The sequence below is a fragment of the Micrasema longulum genome, unplaced genomic scaffold (genome assembly GCF_059751315.1).
Source record: "Micrasema longulum isolate JH-2025_06_02 unplaced genomic scaffold, ASM5975131v1 h1tg000783l, whole genome shotgun sequence".
Taxonomy (NCBI): domain Eukaryota; kingdom Metazoa; phylum Arthropoda; class Insecta; order Trichoptera; family Brachycentridae; genus Micrasema; species Micrasema longulum.
Genome location: NW_028277976.1, coordinates 154,701 through 172,054, shown reverse-complemented (window position 1 = coordinate 172,054; position 17,354 = coordinate 154,701). Strand labels below are relative to the sequence as shown.

Genomic DNA, 17,354 nt, shown 5'->3' with positions numbered 1-17,354 from the left:
TTTTTCTACTGACATTTCTTGGTGGAACTGCATTTTTAATTATAATAATAAAAATACGTATATAGTTTTATTCCACTTTTATATTTAAAAAAATTACCAGTGACCTGGTTTCGTCGTGACTCACATCCAGTCCGACATCCAGACGATGTCGGTCACGACGAAACCCGGTCACTGGTAAAAAATTATAAATAAAAGGGATTCAACACAATATACGTATTTTTATAATAATAATCAAATATTTTATTTTGTAAAAACACCCCTTCAAATAAATATTTAATATCAACCATGTCGGGAATCGAACCCGAGATCTCTTGCATGGCAGGCAAACGCGCTGACCATTGCACTACGAGGCTGACAACAGCCAATATAAATTATTGAAATTAGGGATAAAAAGCCAAATAGTCGTGTTTTGAAAAACGGTATGACTGATATTTTGTAAGCAGATTTTTTAAGCAGATATTTCGGTCAGTTTTTGTTCAGAAAAACGATGCGTGTTAAAACTAGCTATATTTAAAATTAAAAAATACAAATCGCCATTTAAGGCAAATGTCGTGCTTTGAAAAAAAAAAAAATTCTTCGTTTTTGGACCTTTGGGATGTGGTGAAAAAAAACCGCGAAAAGAGGAATTCGCTGTGGATCCAAAAACTGAATTAACAGGTCTTAAAACCACGTGGAAGATATGGTGAGCGGTAAAAGCGGGGTGGTCCGCTGTCATTCGGGCCGACCAAAAAATATTTAAGCGAGTGATGGTGGATCGCCTTGCTGTCGCTTCTTGCTGTGCTGCCCACGGGCGCAATACCCAAAGATACCTTCTCATACACATACAATTTGCATCTATCGTAGTACAGGTTTACCTACGTAGATAGATGCAACAAAAAAAACTCACTTGGGAAAATATGCATAGCGTGGGACTGATCATCTTACTTTCATGGAACAAAAATGATCAAGATACGCTGCGATTGGTGTGCCAATGCAGTGTCCCATGCACCACTAAGTGTGGAAAGGAATGATGATGATGATATTGGCTGTTCATTGAAAATAAAAATAAAACTATAAGCCATAGAATTATACATTGGATTACCTTCAGGCTTAGTTGAGAGGTGTAATTTTTTCAAACAATGATTGTTCATGTGGTTTGAAGCGAATCACAAAAAAATCTCTCCTGAAAAATTACGTTTAAAGCAAATGTCAAGTTTTAAAAAAGGTCTTCAATTGCAGTGATGAATTACAGCGCACTCAGGCTTGAGAAAAATCACTTTTTTTATGTTCACACCGGGAAGCGAACCTGAAACCTTCCGTGTTGAAGTCAAGCGTCTTTTATTGTTTTATCGGATGTGCGATATGTTGGTAATTTAGCTACAGCATAGCATTTGACGTAACGTTGCGTCAGCTTCTCTTTTTAAAATTTAGAGCAGAACTCCTATTGGTCTAAATATTTATAAGTTTAATACGCTGTGTTTACAAATTACGTCACGCATTCTTTTACACTTTCATAAGTATTTTTACATTTTTCGTTTCTATAATACCTGCGGAGCAGCTCGACTTGTTGCCAGCTTAAACGTGTTTGGCACAAACAAATTTATCGTTCAATTTGACATGTACATATATAAAAAATACAATATCAAAAGGAAGATAAAAAATGTTGTTCGCGACGGTATTTTTTATTTTCTGTTTCCCGGCGAATAAAAATTACAGTTCAGTGTGTAAATCAGAACCGGCATTCTGGACGAGTGTTTTCGACTCGATGGCTACTCTCAGGTATAAATTATCAAAAAAGAAATCAAGTGGAGATATATCCGACCAGAAGTGCGTTTACCTACAATGGTTAAGGTCCTAGGGACAATTCTTGGTAGAGTGGAGGAAGAATATTTGTTTTAACGCTGGTTTGACACCGCAGTATTTCATTGTTCCTGGACTGGCACCTAAAGCGTTCCTTTTATGTAATAAAATTATTAAGATACGGCGCAGTTAGAATATCAATGCAGTGCCCTCTGGACCACTAGGTTCGGATAGGGAAATCAGGATTATGATATTTTTTTGTATATGAAATTTGAACTAAAAATTTTCGGGTGAATATAAATTATTGCAATTTACCTACATAGTTCAACAAAGGTGGAGAATATTTAGGAAATGTAAACCTGGGTATTTGAACAGCTTATGACTTTTCAATGTCAGGTTTAAGGTGCAATTTTGCAATGTTTTTACACCCATTAAATTATTGTAGGACTTATACATGGGAGCTAATACCTAGTTAGAGGTTGATAGAAGAAAACGATGTTGATATTTAATGATGTTTATTAGACGTTGTGTAAACAGAGATAGTAATTACGTTAGTAAACTCTTTACGTTAGTAACTAAGCACTTGGGCTACATGCTGGAACTGACTAAGAATATTACGACTTAGTCCAGTGTTCACTTTACTTCCTATTGGGAACTTGAGCTCGTGTGCTATTTTCGTGACTGTCAGTAATTTTAATACCCGCTCGTGTCAGCGCTTTGCCACTAGTTATTTGATAGTTCAATTGTTTACTCACAGAAAATGTATGATTCAATTTCGCTCTGTCCTTAAGCCCATAGTAGGTCATATGACAGTGGACATTCATTTTCGGGTCGACATTGTACTGGGTCGATCACGAAACTTTTTGCAAACGTTGAGAAAACACGTTTTAACCACTAGACGAAAAATAATACACGAGTAAAATCTTTTCTTTGTCGAAGACTTCATTTTGAGACAGCGCGATAAGTGAATTTATGCTAATGGTCCAAGACCAGCACATTACGTCAGAAATATTGATGTAATTAGACAACAAAACTGGATTTTATTTTGGAACTGTTCCAAGTAGGTTTGCTGGATACAAAACGAACACATATCAATGGTGTTTTACAAATCAAATTATTAAATTATTTATGTTTTCATTCACGTTCTTCCAATAATTAAATAACATGTCGGAGTTGAATGCTTATTCAATAATTAACATATTATTATTCCTTCAGTCAGAGGCCGTCCCGGGCCATCTGCCATATCTGTCGCATGCGAATAATGTAAAAGGTCCAGTTTTTTGTTAGTTTTCTTCCAGAACAAACTTTATCTGCTTATACGGGGCGAATTACTATCCCAGTTATTTAATCCCGTAAATCAAAATTTTAAGAACGGATATTCAAATAAATGATCAATATCTACGAAAAAATTGAGATTTCTATTGAATAGTTTAAAAAATGTGTTGACCCTTTTTACTTATTAACCTACATATGTTACGCGTGCAATTTGGCGAGAGAAAAATAACAATTAATTTTAAGATAATTCTCTCGACATTTGTATAATAATTACAATATTTACCAAATATACTGCCGATTGTATAATTATTACCGAGTTGCCAGCGAGGAATTTTATTAATATATCCAATTACAAAAATTACATGAAGAAACTGAACAAAAAGAGCATAAAACTATGTAGCAAAAAAAAACTACAACACAATAATGGTAAACAACATATTCATAAAAACAAAAGACACAAGACTTCGAGCAAAACCATACCAATCCAACTTCTTCCCACACTGTTTGAGTCGCGAAGAGATCTATGAAAGGCCAAAAGATCTATTCCAAAGAATTCCAAGTTGTGTGACGAATCTACTAATCTACACATTCTGGACATAGGGGCATAAAAAACAAAAGTTGCTCTAAAAAGATTTAATAAACAGCAGATTTTGACTTCTGGTGGCATAGTTGGAAACATAAAATGAAATTGATTGCAACGGAGATGGGACATCAATTATAGTATTAAGTATTTTGAAAATGCATTTAAGGTCAACCTCAGTTCTACGTTTCTTTTATAAAGACAGATTAAGAGATTGCTCTATTTCAAAACAGGAATAACTATCCCAGTGAAGTCCGAGAAACCATGTAATTTTTCTTAGAAAACAGTATTGGACTTGATATGGTCAATATGAGTTCTGTAGAATGGAGACTAAATAGGAGAAGCGTATCCTAGACGGGGTTGAACTATATTGATATGGTGTTGATATTTTTGAAGTTCGTCGTCATTCTATTGATAAAACCGAGAAATTTGAGAGATTTGTTAACAATATTATCAATGTAATCACGATAAGAGAGTTTACTATCTAAAGTTATGCCAAGATCTTTTATTGACAGAACCATTGAAAGGGAAATATTTTTTAGTTTGAAGTTGAATTTTAAAGGTTTTTTTTGTCTCGAGAAATAAATTATTTTACATTTGTTAATGTTAAGTTGAAGACAGTTGATGCCACACCAGTCATTAAAATAATTAATATCTTCAATATTTTGAGTTTGTTCAAATTTTTGTAGACAAGAACTGGATTCAACTCCCTGAGGAGTTAATAATTTTAACATGTTACAACAAAGATGAAGAACATGCCTAGTATGTAGGTGAAATAATTTAATTACACGAATCTCACCCGCATAAATAAAGGTTTCAGCTCAAACATCAACAGCTGAAAGAATTTAAGGAATAAAGTTGTTTAAATATGGGCAGAATGGTGAATGTTACACAGTGTGTAAAGTGGCCACTTAAACCAACCAATGACAGGTCATAAGCCTTATAGATGCCTAGAATTATATATCACCTTCTCTGAAATATTCTTCATCTCTGTTGTAATATGTTAATTAATATCTTGTTGAAAAAGAAGACCATCATAGGGAGATTCGATAAGTTCTTGTATCTTGAATGTATCTAATTATCTTGTTGTCATGTAAAAAGCCAGAATTTTGTATTTTGAAAAACATTGATAATATCACTTATAAAAATTTAAAATAATAATGGAGCAAAGTGGTCTCCTTGAGGTACTCCAGTAGTAACAGTGATTGGAGAAGACAAGGAATTGTTAATTTGAATCAACTGTTTTCTTTCATTTATGTAAGACATGGTAATAAAGGATCTCTTATACCAATGGCTTGTAATTTAGCCAGAAGAATTGTGTTATTAACTCAATCGAAAGCTTTAGAAAAGTCTGTATAAAGGACATCAACCTGAAGATTGACTTCAAGAGCACAAGTGATAGCAGCAGTATAAGTAAGCAGATAGGTTGTAGTGGATTTGGCGGCTCGAAATCCGTTAAAAATAATATTAATATTAAATCGGTTAAAAAACTGTCCTTGTATCATTAACGCATAATTAATACAAAGACACGTTATTCTCTTACTGAATGCATCTCAAATTCAGCAAATTTGTCTTTTTTCTGAACAACTTGGAAAAACGAAAAAGATAATCACAACATACATTCAAATATTACGTGAGAAAAAGATGCAAGAAAATATGCTTGCAGACTGGCTGGATTTTCTCTGTAGGGAGTTGTTTATATTTAAATTTATTGCAACAGAGATGGAAAACATTTTTGAGAAGGGAATATGAAAGTCAGGCGTTGCCTAATAGGTGAATTGGTTCAGCCGGATGAAAGTCATTAATTTTATTATATTATTCCCTTTCCGCACCTTATAGTGCATAGGGAAATGAATTGGTACACCAATTGCGGCATATCTGGATCAATTTTGTTACATGAAGGTAAAGTGATCAGTCTAACACTTCAGGTATCAGTCGAAGGACTATAAAATATTCTGGTCTAAAAACACCCATTTTAAAATTATATTTCAGATCAGCTATGTCGGGGATTGAACCCGAGACCTCTTGCATGGTAGGCAAACGCGCTTATCATTACACCACGAGGTCGACGAATCTCACCCACATTACACAGGTTTGAGCTCTTTTACTTCACAAAAGTCAACAAATCGAAGAGTTGAGAGGATGTGGATGTTCAAACATAGGCAGAATGGTGAATGTTACACGGTGTGTAAAGTGGCCATTTAAACCAGCCAATGACAGGTCACAAGCCCTGTAAATGCCAAGACTCTCATATTTCTCTTTCGAAAATGTTCTCCCTCTCTGTTGCAACAAATTCAAATGATTGATTGGACTCATAAAGGTAATAAACCAAAATCAGTGATCGAACATTCCATTTCCAAGACAAACAAAAACGATTTTTTATGAGTAGCTTAGCCTTGTACCTTGTACAAATATTTAAAAAAAAATCAAAAAATTTTGTCATAATTTTATAGTTTGACCACAAATATAAATATATTTTTTTTAAAACCCACTGAATTTCCTCATTGCATTAGGTATGGTTATAATAGAAATAAACCTATTGTAGAATATCTTCGCTAATTTTCAGTTACAAAAATGGTAACATATAGAATGTTATCTAAGCGAATAGAATGAAAAAGAGGTTAGTTTATTTACACACCGCCACCGGAGGATTACGGCCACGATTGATGTGGCAACCCCATGTCAATTTATTTTATGATGAGCAGTGCACTGTTTTTAGAACTTTTCGTTTTTTAAAAAAATTACATTAGTATCACATGACACAAAAATCTAATTGATAAATAATGTAACAATATTATCTAAATTGTGATGGCGTCAGTAGTACACATAAGTGTAATTTATATTTTTTGACAGGTTGTTACATCAATATAATACGTAGATTTTAAGTTTAATTACCGGTTTCAACGCTATCACTATGTCATGTGTATATTTCGATTTCTCACGTAAAATAAAATTTAAAAGTTTAAAATTAATTTAACACAATTACGACATACCTTTCATTAAATAAAATTATTTTTTACACGTAAATGACTTAAAATAAATAAAAGTAAAATAACGTACCCTATTATTATAACTGAGCAACTTCAGCCCTACGGGAGATTGGATACAAAAAATGTTTTCTTGCGCGTAGTAAAAATTAGAGCATTTAATTGTCCGGCAAAGTTTCTTGAAAATGTACGAAAAAAAATTATTAATTTTAATAAAAATGCACTACTTTGAACGACTTCACTGATTCATATGAACCAACCTATATGAGAGCTGTGAAGGATATCTGGTTTTCTAACCGTACACGAACCAATCGGAAGAACTGACAGAGAAAAACCGTAGACGTCACACGCGGAGTTATTTCATAAAAACAAAAATTAAAGCGCTGATTTTTCGATGTACGAAACAAATAAAAAGATATTTGGCTTAGTTTTATAGTCTATTAACGAATAATAATAAAAAAAAGACAGTGAACTTCTTCATTCACATGAGTAAATGTCCAGTTAACAGTCATTTATCCTGTTTATCAACATTGTTTTTTCGAAATATTTTTTTTTCTGTGCTTTTGCACATTAACGCACGAATTTTTTGCACAAGACTTTTGTTTCTAGTGCGCCATGATTATTTAAGTGATGCTGTAATGAAAATAATGATGTCATCTGCAAACCAACAACTTGGAAGAAAAATGACATCATTCTAGACCAAAGGCAATAATAAATTAAATGGACTAGTGAAAGTTTAAAAAAATGTCATTGAGAATCGATGCCAACATTTTACATTAAAGTTAAACTCACATTATTTATGGTCTAAAAAAAAGCATAAAAACAAAATACGTTTTTACTGATTTAAGTATGCAGTGCCAACGTTTAAAAACAAATTTTGAAACTGGATAATATTTATACCAAAAAACCTCGATGATGTAAACCATAGATAAGATGTAAAAAAAAAACCCTTTCGAATATCTAAACTGTAACGATTCAGTTAAATTTAGACAGTAATAATATTTTATTGTCACATAACTCTTTCATACTGATTTTAAATACATCACATATTTTTTTTTTTCGTTGCTTTGTTATTTTTTTGTTGTTCACTGAAACGTATATTCTTTAAATGTCTTTTTCTTGTTTCTAAGAGCCAAAATCACTCGCAAAAGAGTGGAAGAGGAAATAATAAATTTTAAAAAATAAAATAAAATGAAACAAAAATAGTATTTGTAAAAGTTAAGTTTTAAAACATCGAACATATTAATTGAAAATCAAAGCGATAATATTTATTATCTGAACTCATGTAAACTTTTATTTAAGGTTACTACCCTAAGATAACCTAAAGGTGTTCATAATTTTATTTTATTTAATTTAACAATACATGGTTAATTAAATCATTAATTATAAATTTTGTAAAATGTGTTATGTTATGTGTTATGTTAAAAACAAATACTTTATTATCTTAGCTTATTGATTTTTTTTTTAACAATATTTTGAGTTTGTCTAAGTCTTTGTAAACATGAACTGGATTCAACTACCTTGGGAGCTGTTAATATTAACATATTACAACATAGATGAAAAACATTTAAGAAAAGGTAATATAAAAGTCTAGGCATTTACAGGGCTTATGACCTGTCATTAGCTGGTTTAAGTGGCCACTTTACACACTGTGTAACATTTACCATTTTCTGCCCATATTTGAACATCTTTCTTTCTTAAACTTTTTCATTTGTTGATGTTTGTGAAGTCAAAGAGCTGAAACCTTTATTTATGCGGGTGAGATTCATCTAGTTGAATTTTTTACCTACATACTAGGAACGCCTGAAAATGTTATTTTTTAATTTCTATACTTCTTCATGGACCAAGTGGATTTATCAACAATATTTCAAGTTTGTCAAAATCTTTGTAGACAAGAACTGAATTCAACTCCCTGAGGAGCTGTTAATATTAACAAAATACAAAAGAGATGAAAAACATTTTAGAGAAGGTAATATGAATTAAGTAGACGAATCTCACCCGCATTAGTGAAGGTTTCAGCTCTTTAACTTCACAAACATCAATAGATGAAAGAGTTGAAGGAACATAGTTCAAATATGGACAAAATGATGAATGTTATACAGTTGTAAAGTGGCCACTTAAACCAGCCAACGACAGGTTATAAATCTTGTAGATGCCTAGACTTCTATATTACCCTCTCTTAAATGTTCTTCATCTTTGTTGTAATATGTTAGTAAGTTAATTTACGCACGTAAAGAAATTAGAGAATAAAAACTGTCAGTAGGAAATGTTTCATTAGAAATTATTTACAAAGTTCTGTATGACAAACAAACAAACCATCTCGCCGTTTTCCCGTAGGGGTTGGCAGAGAGGAAAACGCCATATCACTCTATCTTTGCATACAGACCTCGCTTCTTCTACATTCATACGTCTTCTCATGCACGCACTTCGATTATTTCTACTTTTGACATGTCCATCTTCATGTATTTGATGGACTTGATCGTGAAATATCTTTCTCGGCCTTTCTCGTTTTCTGCATCCATCAACATTCGCATCGTAGATTCTTTTAGCCGTTCTTTCGCTGTCCATTCGCTCTACATGTCCATACCAATGCAGCACCCCTTTTCAATTCTGTCGATAATGCATATCTCAGCTTTACACAGTTCACGGATCTCGAAATGTGTACACATATCATACATCGTTTTACCATACATTCGCCCGAGGGATCGCATCTTAACAGTATTTAACCTACTTTCATCATCGTTTTTCCAATTCCATACATTGCTCCCATACATTAGAGTTGGCACTAGAACTCCATTCTTAACTGCTAGTTTAGCCTCCTGCAATAAACGCAACTCACATTCTGTTGTTTCTGAGTTATTTTTTGATTCGTAATCTGCATTTAATTAGCTAAAAGCGAATACATATTTTTTTGCTACAATACCTGGAAGGTTGCAAATTAAATACCTACCGTTGCTGTAACAAGATTTAAGCCTATAAATGATAAAAATACTAACTAAAATGCTGTTACCAAAAAGTATTTTTAGCTTGGTTATTTTATGTTATGAATATTTTTATTTATAAAAATAAATTCCATGAGTTTTTTTTATTTTTTACATTATAATTTGATAAATAAACCATGTTTTAAAAAAGTTCGTGTGCGTTTTAATTAAAACTGCTTTTACTATATATTTAGGCTAAACTAATTACTAAAAATATATTTCTTTTTTTCAGTATTAAGTTATGATATGAATTTCAACTAGTTTTGGGCAAGTTTTTGTTTGTAATAACTAATGCGAATTTGAAATACTTTTTTTTTTAGTGGCTAATACGACACGTCTTTTCTCACAATTAATCGTTATTATTATGACCTTATGATGACATTTGAAAAGAAATTGAAATTCTATCAATATCGATGCGATTCACTTTTTTGAAAATTTATAATTGGATTTTTCTAATAACGGTGGATTAGAGATTGTACGGTAGAGGGAACAACAGATTAAAAAACTTTTGATCATACCTATATATTTTTTTGCCAATTGTAAGTTTCTGCATATTTGTTAATGAAGTAAAACAAATATAGTCAGAGTCCCAATATAGACATCTACTGAAGAAATATTCCACAAATCACAACTTATGACACCAAAATAGTTATAAGCTAAAACAATACTCACTTACAAATTCAAAAACTACTCTTTCTCAAATGAAAGACATGACCCCTTCAATACATCACATACAAATAATAGTATCACTAGATCCTCAACACGACTTAAACAAATACAAACTAATACTACTTTCGGACAAAGGGATTTTGAATATTTTTCAATAAAATTTATTACCTACTTCCACTAACTATTAAAACGATTAGTAACGAGAAAATGTTTTAAAAGGCTATTTAAATAGAAGAAAGGTAGAAGTAAAATGGAATGACTTCGCCCAAACCAATATTGAATCAACCGCTCCACAAGTTTAAAGCTAATGTTAGATTTTTGTTATTTTCATTGTGCATTTTGTAATATAAATAATAAAGATGTACATAAATTAATTACAAACATAAATACGTAGTGTTTAAAACTGTCTGAATATTTTGTTAATTTACTCTGTTTATTAAGTAAGTCTTCTTTATTTATTCTCAAATGTAAAAATATTTCAAAAAAAGTATATTGTTAAGTGTCCTCGGCACGGGTAACCTCAGTGAGGTCACATTATTTTTATTTTTAACTATGGTTTGCTAGAGAAAAATATCAATAAATAAATAAAGAAACATACTTGCCAACAATCACTGACCACAAAGTATACAAATAAATGAATCTTAATTTATGACGTTGGTTGATAATTAATAATTAATTTATTAAATACTTTACTCAAAATGGATTTACTTTATAATTTTTTATTTTATAAATTATTTATTTTATAATTTATTAATTAAATAATGTATTGATTAAATAATGTATTTAATTCTTAATATTGAAATGATAAGAAGGTTGTTAAATGTAACTACCTTAGCATATGGTGTTAGTAACAAAGTATACAAATAAAATTACCAGAGGGTTGCGTTGAAATAAGTTTGATGGCCTGGTTTTCTCTACACCACACCATAAGCATGAGCTTAAATATTTCTTCTAAACTACGTTTTAGAGATTGGTGGGGACATGAACTATGTTCTTGGGCTAGTAATAAAGAAACGAAAACATTAAAAACACACTAATTTACGACAAATAATTAATTTCCAAGAATTGAAATACTATTTTTTATTGCATAAATATTTATAAAAATTGTACGATATCGTTGTCGAGGAATAAATTAACTTTAAATTTAAGATCTTACAATTGACTTTCGGAAAATTTTGAAAATTTTAAATAAAATTTTCAAATGGGGAATTATGGTAAATATTTGGTAAATCATAATTTTTTTAACTAATTGAAAAAATATTACAACTTTGTATTTTAGAACACTTTCATGTAAACTATTTATAGGTATAAAAGTAAATGCTTTATTACAAACTACTACTTAGAATTAATTTTAAGTTGTAAAGAATATGTTTTTCTGTTTGAAAACAATAAACTTTTCGGTATGTAGGTCAATTGGAATAAAAATGTTTAGGTGAAGTGTGCTATTTTCGTTCTCTTATGAGATGGCTCACGCAAATCACAGAAGTTAAAGTATGCAGTAATTCAAAATTATGTTTCCGGTGACCTATGTTATAATTATTAATAGAAAGAAACACGCGAAAACTCAGACAACTTGAGTTCAATAGGATAAGCACTAAATCATAACATAATACGCCTTAAAACTTAGGGCAATGAGTATTTCTTTGTTTTCAAAAGATTAGACAAGAATTTGCACTGATTTTTTACCTATCACCATTTTGGGGATACGATTCTCATAGATTTTCGTTTTGTATTAAAAATATGTTCACAACGATTGTGAACTAAATCGGATAAGAATAACGTTCGACTTTCAACCTATTCGCCGGCGTCGCGGCGCTAGACTGACGTCGGCGTCAATACGAAAGCGCGAGTGGCGGCGCCGAGTGGAAAAGTTCATGCCGAGAACAAAAAAGCGCTGAAACTTGAATTATTCACCGCTCACCTATACCGGCTGGCGTAAAAATAACTGAACTCGTTACATATTTAAGGTCAACCTAAATGATGATTTAACCGCTCGTGTGTCTAAGAATTCGTAGTTTTAATAAAACGTATACATATATAATAATGCATATAGTTATATATTTATTAACTTTGCGAAACTGTTTTGTAGTAACTTAGTTGAAACGACTACTTCAAATTTTGAGATTCCTCGTTTTTTTAACTTTTACTTTTTGTTCAAGTTTATTTTTTTATAAATTAGTAAGTTTATTTCTGAATTAGAATTTCTTTCCATCAAACAGTGATATAAAATATAATATTTGTTTTTTAGTTTCCAAGAGTATGCTAAAAAAATTCTATCTTCTTAAAATTATTGCTATTTAAAAAAAAAACAAGCAATTTGTATTGTGCACCAACAAACAAACAAACTGTCACGTCGTTTTCCCGTGGAGGTGGTCTGATAAGATGCGGCATGGGGGTAGGGGGAGGAACAATATTAGTAATATACAAATATTAGTAATAACTGATTAAAAGCGAACTTTTTACCAACAAAAAGTAAGAAAAACAATATTATTTTTTATCAGCATCCCTACTGGTTATGACAGTCTAATGGAGACTATTATAGTCACTACACGCGCCTAGTAGGTACATATAATAAAAAGATGAGTAATCAGTAACAAAGGTCAATACATCTTGATCGAAGACCACTGTAGTTTTATATTACTATCATCGTTCTCATTAGCGTCAAATACCAGAGCAGTAAGAAAGCCGCTGCGTAATAAAATAAACGTTTGATACGTGTCTCCATTTATTGAGCACCACAGGGGCTCTATTAAATACGAATATACAATTATTATAGCTATCAGAAAACAGTCGCCAGTCACCGACAGTAACAAGCTACAAAATTTGGCATTCGACCATGTGTAATTGGCTCTAAGGGCATCGTTTTATCGGCCCTACGGGACTCAGTTGATTGGTCTTCAAAGCCTTGGTTAGTTAGGATCTTGAACACCCTAATTTATTACCCTTATGGGCTTCACAATTTATTTTTTGTTGTTTTGGAGCAATATACATAAATATAATAAAAATATATCTATCCCTCAAAATAATCGTACCAAAACCGTGTAAAATTTTCAAATATATTAAATGTATACCTAAAAAGTTGAATAAGTTAGAGATTAAAATTAAAAAGTGTACAATTTGTAATACAAATAAATAATGAAATTCAGCTCTTGGCGACTGTTACATACTAGTAAATTTTGTTATTGGGCCTCAACTAATTGCCCCTACGAGCCTTTACAAATATAAAACGTTATCCTAATTAAATCGGTCCTAAAAACTTTAATAAATCTGGCCTCTTGGTCTTATGTAATCGGCTTTACGGGCCTCGGTTATTCGGGTTTTTGGGCCTCGGTTAGTTAGGATTTCGGATGCACTATCTAAGTTATATATATTACAAATCAAAAGCACTATTCATGAATATATTTTCAAAGCCCATTCGTGGGATTATGTTATAAAAATGGAGCTGTTTAAGTTGTCCATAATAATAATAATTCCAATAATAAAATACGTATTATGTAAAAGAATAAATAAATTTATGAATATATTCACCAAGTCATTGACATTTTGTCAGAAAATAAAAATTATTTGTTGACATAGTATATTACAAAAATGGCGCTTTAAACGTTAGTCATATACAAAATAAATAAAGCTATATACATTATCCATGATAACAAAAGATACATTTTATTGTTTTGAATATTTCCTTATTTTTGCAGTGTATTTAAAAAAATATATTATAACAATGTTTACACAATAATAACCAATCCATAACTTATCGAAAACTTATATCCGAAATTTAAGGCATTTAAAACGTTATATCCTAACTCATTTTTTAATTTTGATTGGAATTAAATATACTGAATAAATATTATTTCACTGAGAGAATATTATTATTCCGACATTCATTCTTACAGTTTAATATTATATATTTGTGTGGGTATATACACTAAGCATTCAATAGTGAACACGTGCTAGGCAGATAGTAAAAAGGGTCAATACATGTCGTAAGATAATTTTGACACTTTTCAATTTTTTGACTCGTTTATTTTGCATTGCCATCTCTCCAGCTTGAAGGTGTTAAATTATAAGGATAGCAATACGCCCCTAATCGGCAAATGAAAGCGAATAGGAAAAGTAAATAAAATGATTTCAACCATCTTGAACTGCTAGGTAATTATAAATTTTCTAAAATAAAAACAAAGTTATTTTATTTATTTTATTATCAATTTTCTCATCAAAATATTAAGCGCAGAATATCAATAAGAGACTAAGCCGCAATTTGTTTCAAATAAATTATAAACATTTATAAATGTAAACATTTATTTTACGCATAATGAACGTTTAGTGATTCCAAAGATAAGCAAAAATATGGAAAAAGAACTCTAAAATATATGGTTCCAGTTGTGTGCAATTTATTGCCAAATAATCTTAGAAATGGCACTACCAAAAGAGAAAAGGGCAAAAAAATGGCTATGCAATCGGGAGTTTATATACGAATAAAAAAATATTTGTTAATATAGATATATATAAAACAGAAATATAAATATGTTATATGGTCATGGATATTTTTATGTGTATGTAGATGTATATATATATATATTTTATAAATATGTGTATATGTACATATTTGTGTATTATATATGTATATGCGTGTGTATAGAAATGTATATTTTTTTTTTTTTTTTTTTTTTTTATTTTCTTTTATTCAGGAAACATACAGTACAGTTACAAAGTTTAATATTTTACACAATTGGACTTAATTCTAATGGACCAGTGAAGTTTCCATATTAAAAAGCAATTAAATCTAATGTTAATTATGAAAGTATAAAAAAGAGAAGGAAAAAGAAAACATAAATGAAAGTTGTTTAAAAATTTAAATTTAAGTGAAAAAAAAAATATATTTTAAGGTTTGTAGTTTGTAGTGAGTATTTACAAATGGAAATAATATTAAAAATGGAGCAAACTTGTAAGAGTAATTAAGAATTAAGAATGGAAATAAAGAATGAAAAACATACTCAGATGTAAAAATAAAATAAAATAGTAATAACATTTTTTTTTTAAAAAAGGAAAAACATAAACACATATTTATTTTAAGGGATTCAAAGAAACGATGAGAAGAATCTTTAAGTGAAATATAAGAAAATAAATTTAAATTTAGGTCAATTTAAAAAACATCTTCAAAATTAATGACACATTATAGTAAGAGCAGCAATATATTGATTTTATTAACATATATAATATAAGTATATGTGTGTGTGTATAGATATATATGTGTGTGTATGTATAGGTAAAAATATTGATATGGATAAAGATATACCTGTTGGTATACCTAAAGATATAGATATAGGCATAGGTATAGATTTACATATAGACAAAGATATGAAAATGGAAATAGATATGTAAAGAAATAATGTTTTTTTCAAAAAGGCTTTATGCCTGTTAATTATGTACATACTCCTGTTTTAAATTTTAGTATTCCAGTTTTGTATTTGTGTTTTATCTTATAATTGCGATATTGCGTACTTATTTTTTGCTATTTTTATATATTTTTAAATACTACTTTTTTGAATATAAATACTCGTATATATAGATTTTTTGCTCTTTATTTCATAGTTAAGTGAGCAGTTATTATTATTATAAAATTATGTAGTATGATCATATGTTTTCATGTAAAGGATCTTCACCGTCAAGCCATATAAGTTGGCTTGGTGAGTCCTGTAATAAAGAAAAATAATATTATATGTGAATAATAAATAAAAAAAATAAAAAAAGAGAGAAACCATTTTTTAGAAGAGAATATTCTAAGAATGTAGAAAAGACTTACCAAAAGTATTCGAAGACTGTCTTCTATACATCTCTATGCATGATTTTCTATGCACCATTCTATGTGTGATGGCCTGATACTTCTTCCTAAATTCGTGCTCTGATTCAGTAGAATCTCTTCTTACGTCTTTGTCTTCACCATCTAAGCTTCTGTCATCTGTAAAAGGAGTGAATAACATCTTAATGTTGATTTAACTCAGTTCTAACGTAAAAACCTGTCTTTGACTGTCTAGTTTAAAAGATATGCTTGAAGTATTTAAATATTTTTTTTCATACAAAAGTCACATTCTTATACAGACCGGGTCGAAAAAAGCGATTGTTTCATCACCAAATTCAAACAGGGTTCAAAACTTACGTATTTACATGTTTATCAACGAAAAAATACTAAAACAAAACCGGCCATGTCAAAAAACGTCGAAATTTTTTTGCCTTGAATATATTTTTACTGTACATACTATTCTATTTTAAAAACTTTTAATACCATATTAGTAATTTTTAATATTTTTATTTATTTGCTTAGTGTAGAAAAAATATGTGTAGAGTCATTTTAAGCAAAAGGAAAAAAAAATATTAAAAAATTAGAGTCTGCACCGTTTATATTTTGCAGCTCTTCACCTATTTCACATTTCTTCAAACGAAATGACGAAAAGTTCACCATAAGGAGGGACTGTAATTTGAGTTCCACCCATACCCTACTGAACAAGCCAACTAGTTGATTGCTCTTGTATCGATTTCTCGAAGGCTTTTGATTAACATGATATAATACTACTTAAATTAACGGCATTTGGTTTCTCTCTTCAGTAAGTCACGTTTTTCATTAGCTATCTTGAAAATAGAAAACAGTTTACTTTATATGGAATATTTTTATCAGAACAATTCTCAGTCCTCATTTCAAAGTACTACAAGGGTTAAACCTTGGTCTCCTCCTCTTTAACATCTTCATAAATGATATCGTGAAAGTCATCAACTTCTTGCGATTTCTTTTATTTGACGATGAATTGAAATTATTTCTTGAGGTAGAAAACCCAGTTGACTGCTCACTTCCACAGTCCGATATAAACAATACTAACCGTACTACCAACAAAATGTGTTATAATATTTCAAAATGCTTAATTTCATCTTTCACTAGATAATTGCGTACTGTATATCACAGATACACAATGAACGATCGCCAACTCATGCGTATTTTGACGATTAAAGATCTTGGGGTCATATATGAAAGCAAATTGACTTTTCATGATCATGTCGAGAGAGCATGTAACCTTGCACTGAGGCAATTGG

The 17,354-nt window shown here is 30.4% G+C and overlaps 1 protein-coding gene across 1 annotated transcript in view; it reads right to left on the bottom strand.

The window, feature by feature from the left end:
• LOC148279012 (uncharacterized) overlaps positions 1-17,354 on the bottom strand; it is an 88,794-nt gene that overhangs the window by 9,802 nt on the left and 61,638 nt on the right. The window contains exons 25-28 of the mRNA XM_088230574.1: positions 16,075-16,230; positions 12,941-13,017; positions 11,958-11,982; positions 11,145-11,270 (exon numbers count right to left, since the gene is read on the bottom strand). Of these exons, the coding sequence (XP_088086700.1) occupies positions 11,145-11,270; positions 11,958-11,982; positions 12,941-13,017; positions 16,075-16,230 (384 nt within the window). The remainder of the gene's footprint in view (positions 1-11,144; positions 11,271-11,957; positions 11,983-12,940; positions 13,018-16,074; positions 16,231-17,354) is intronic.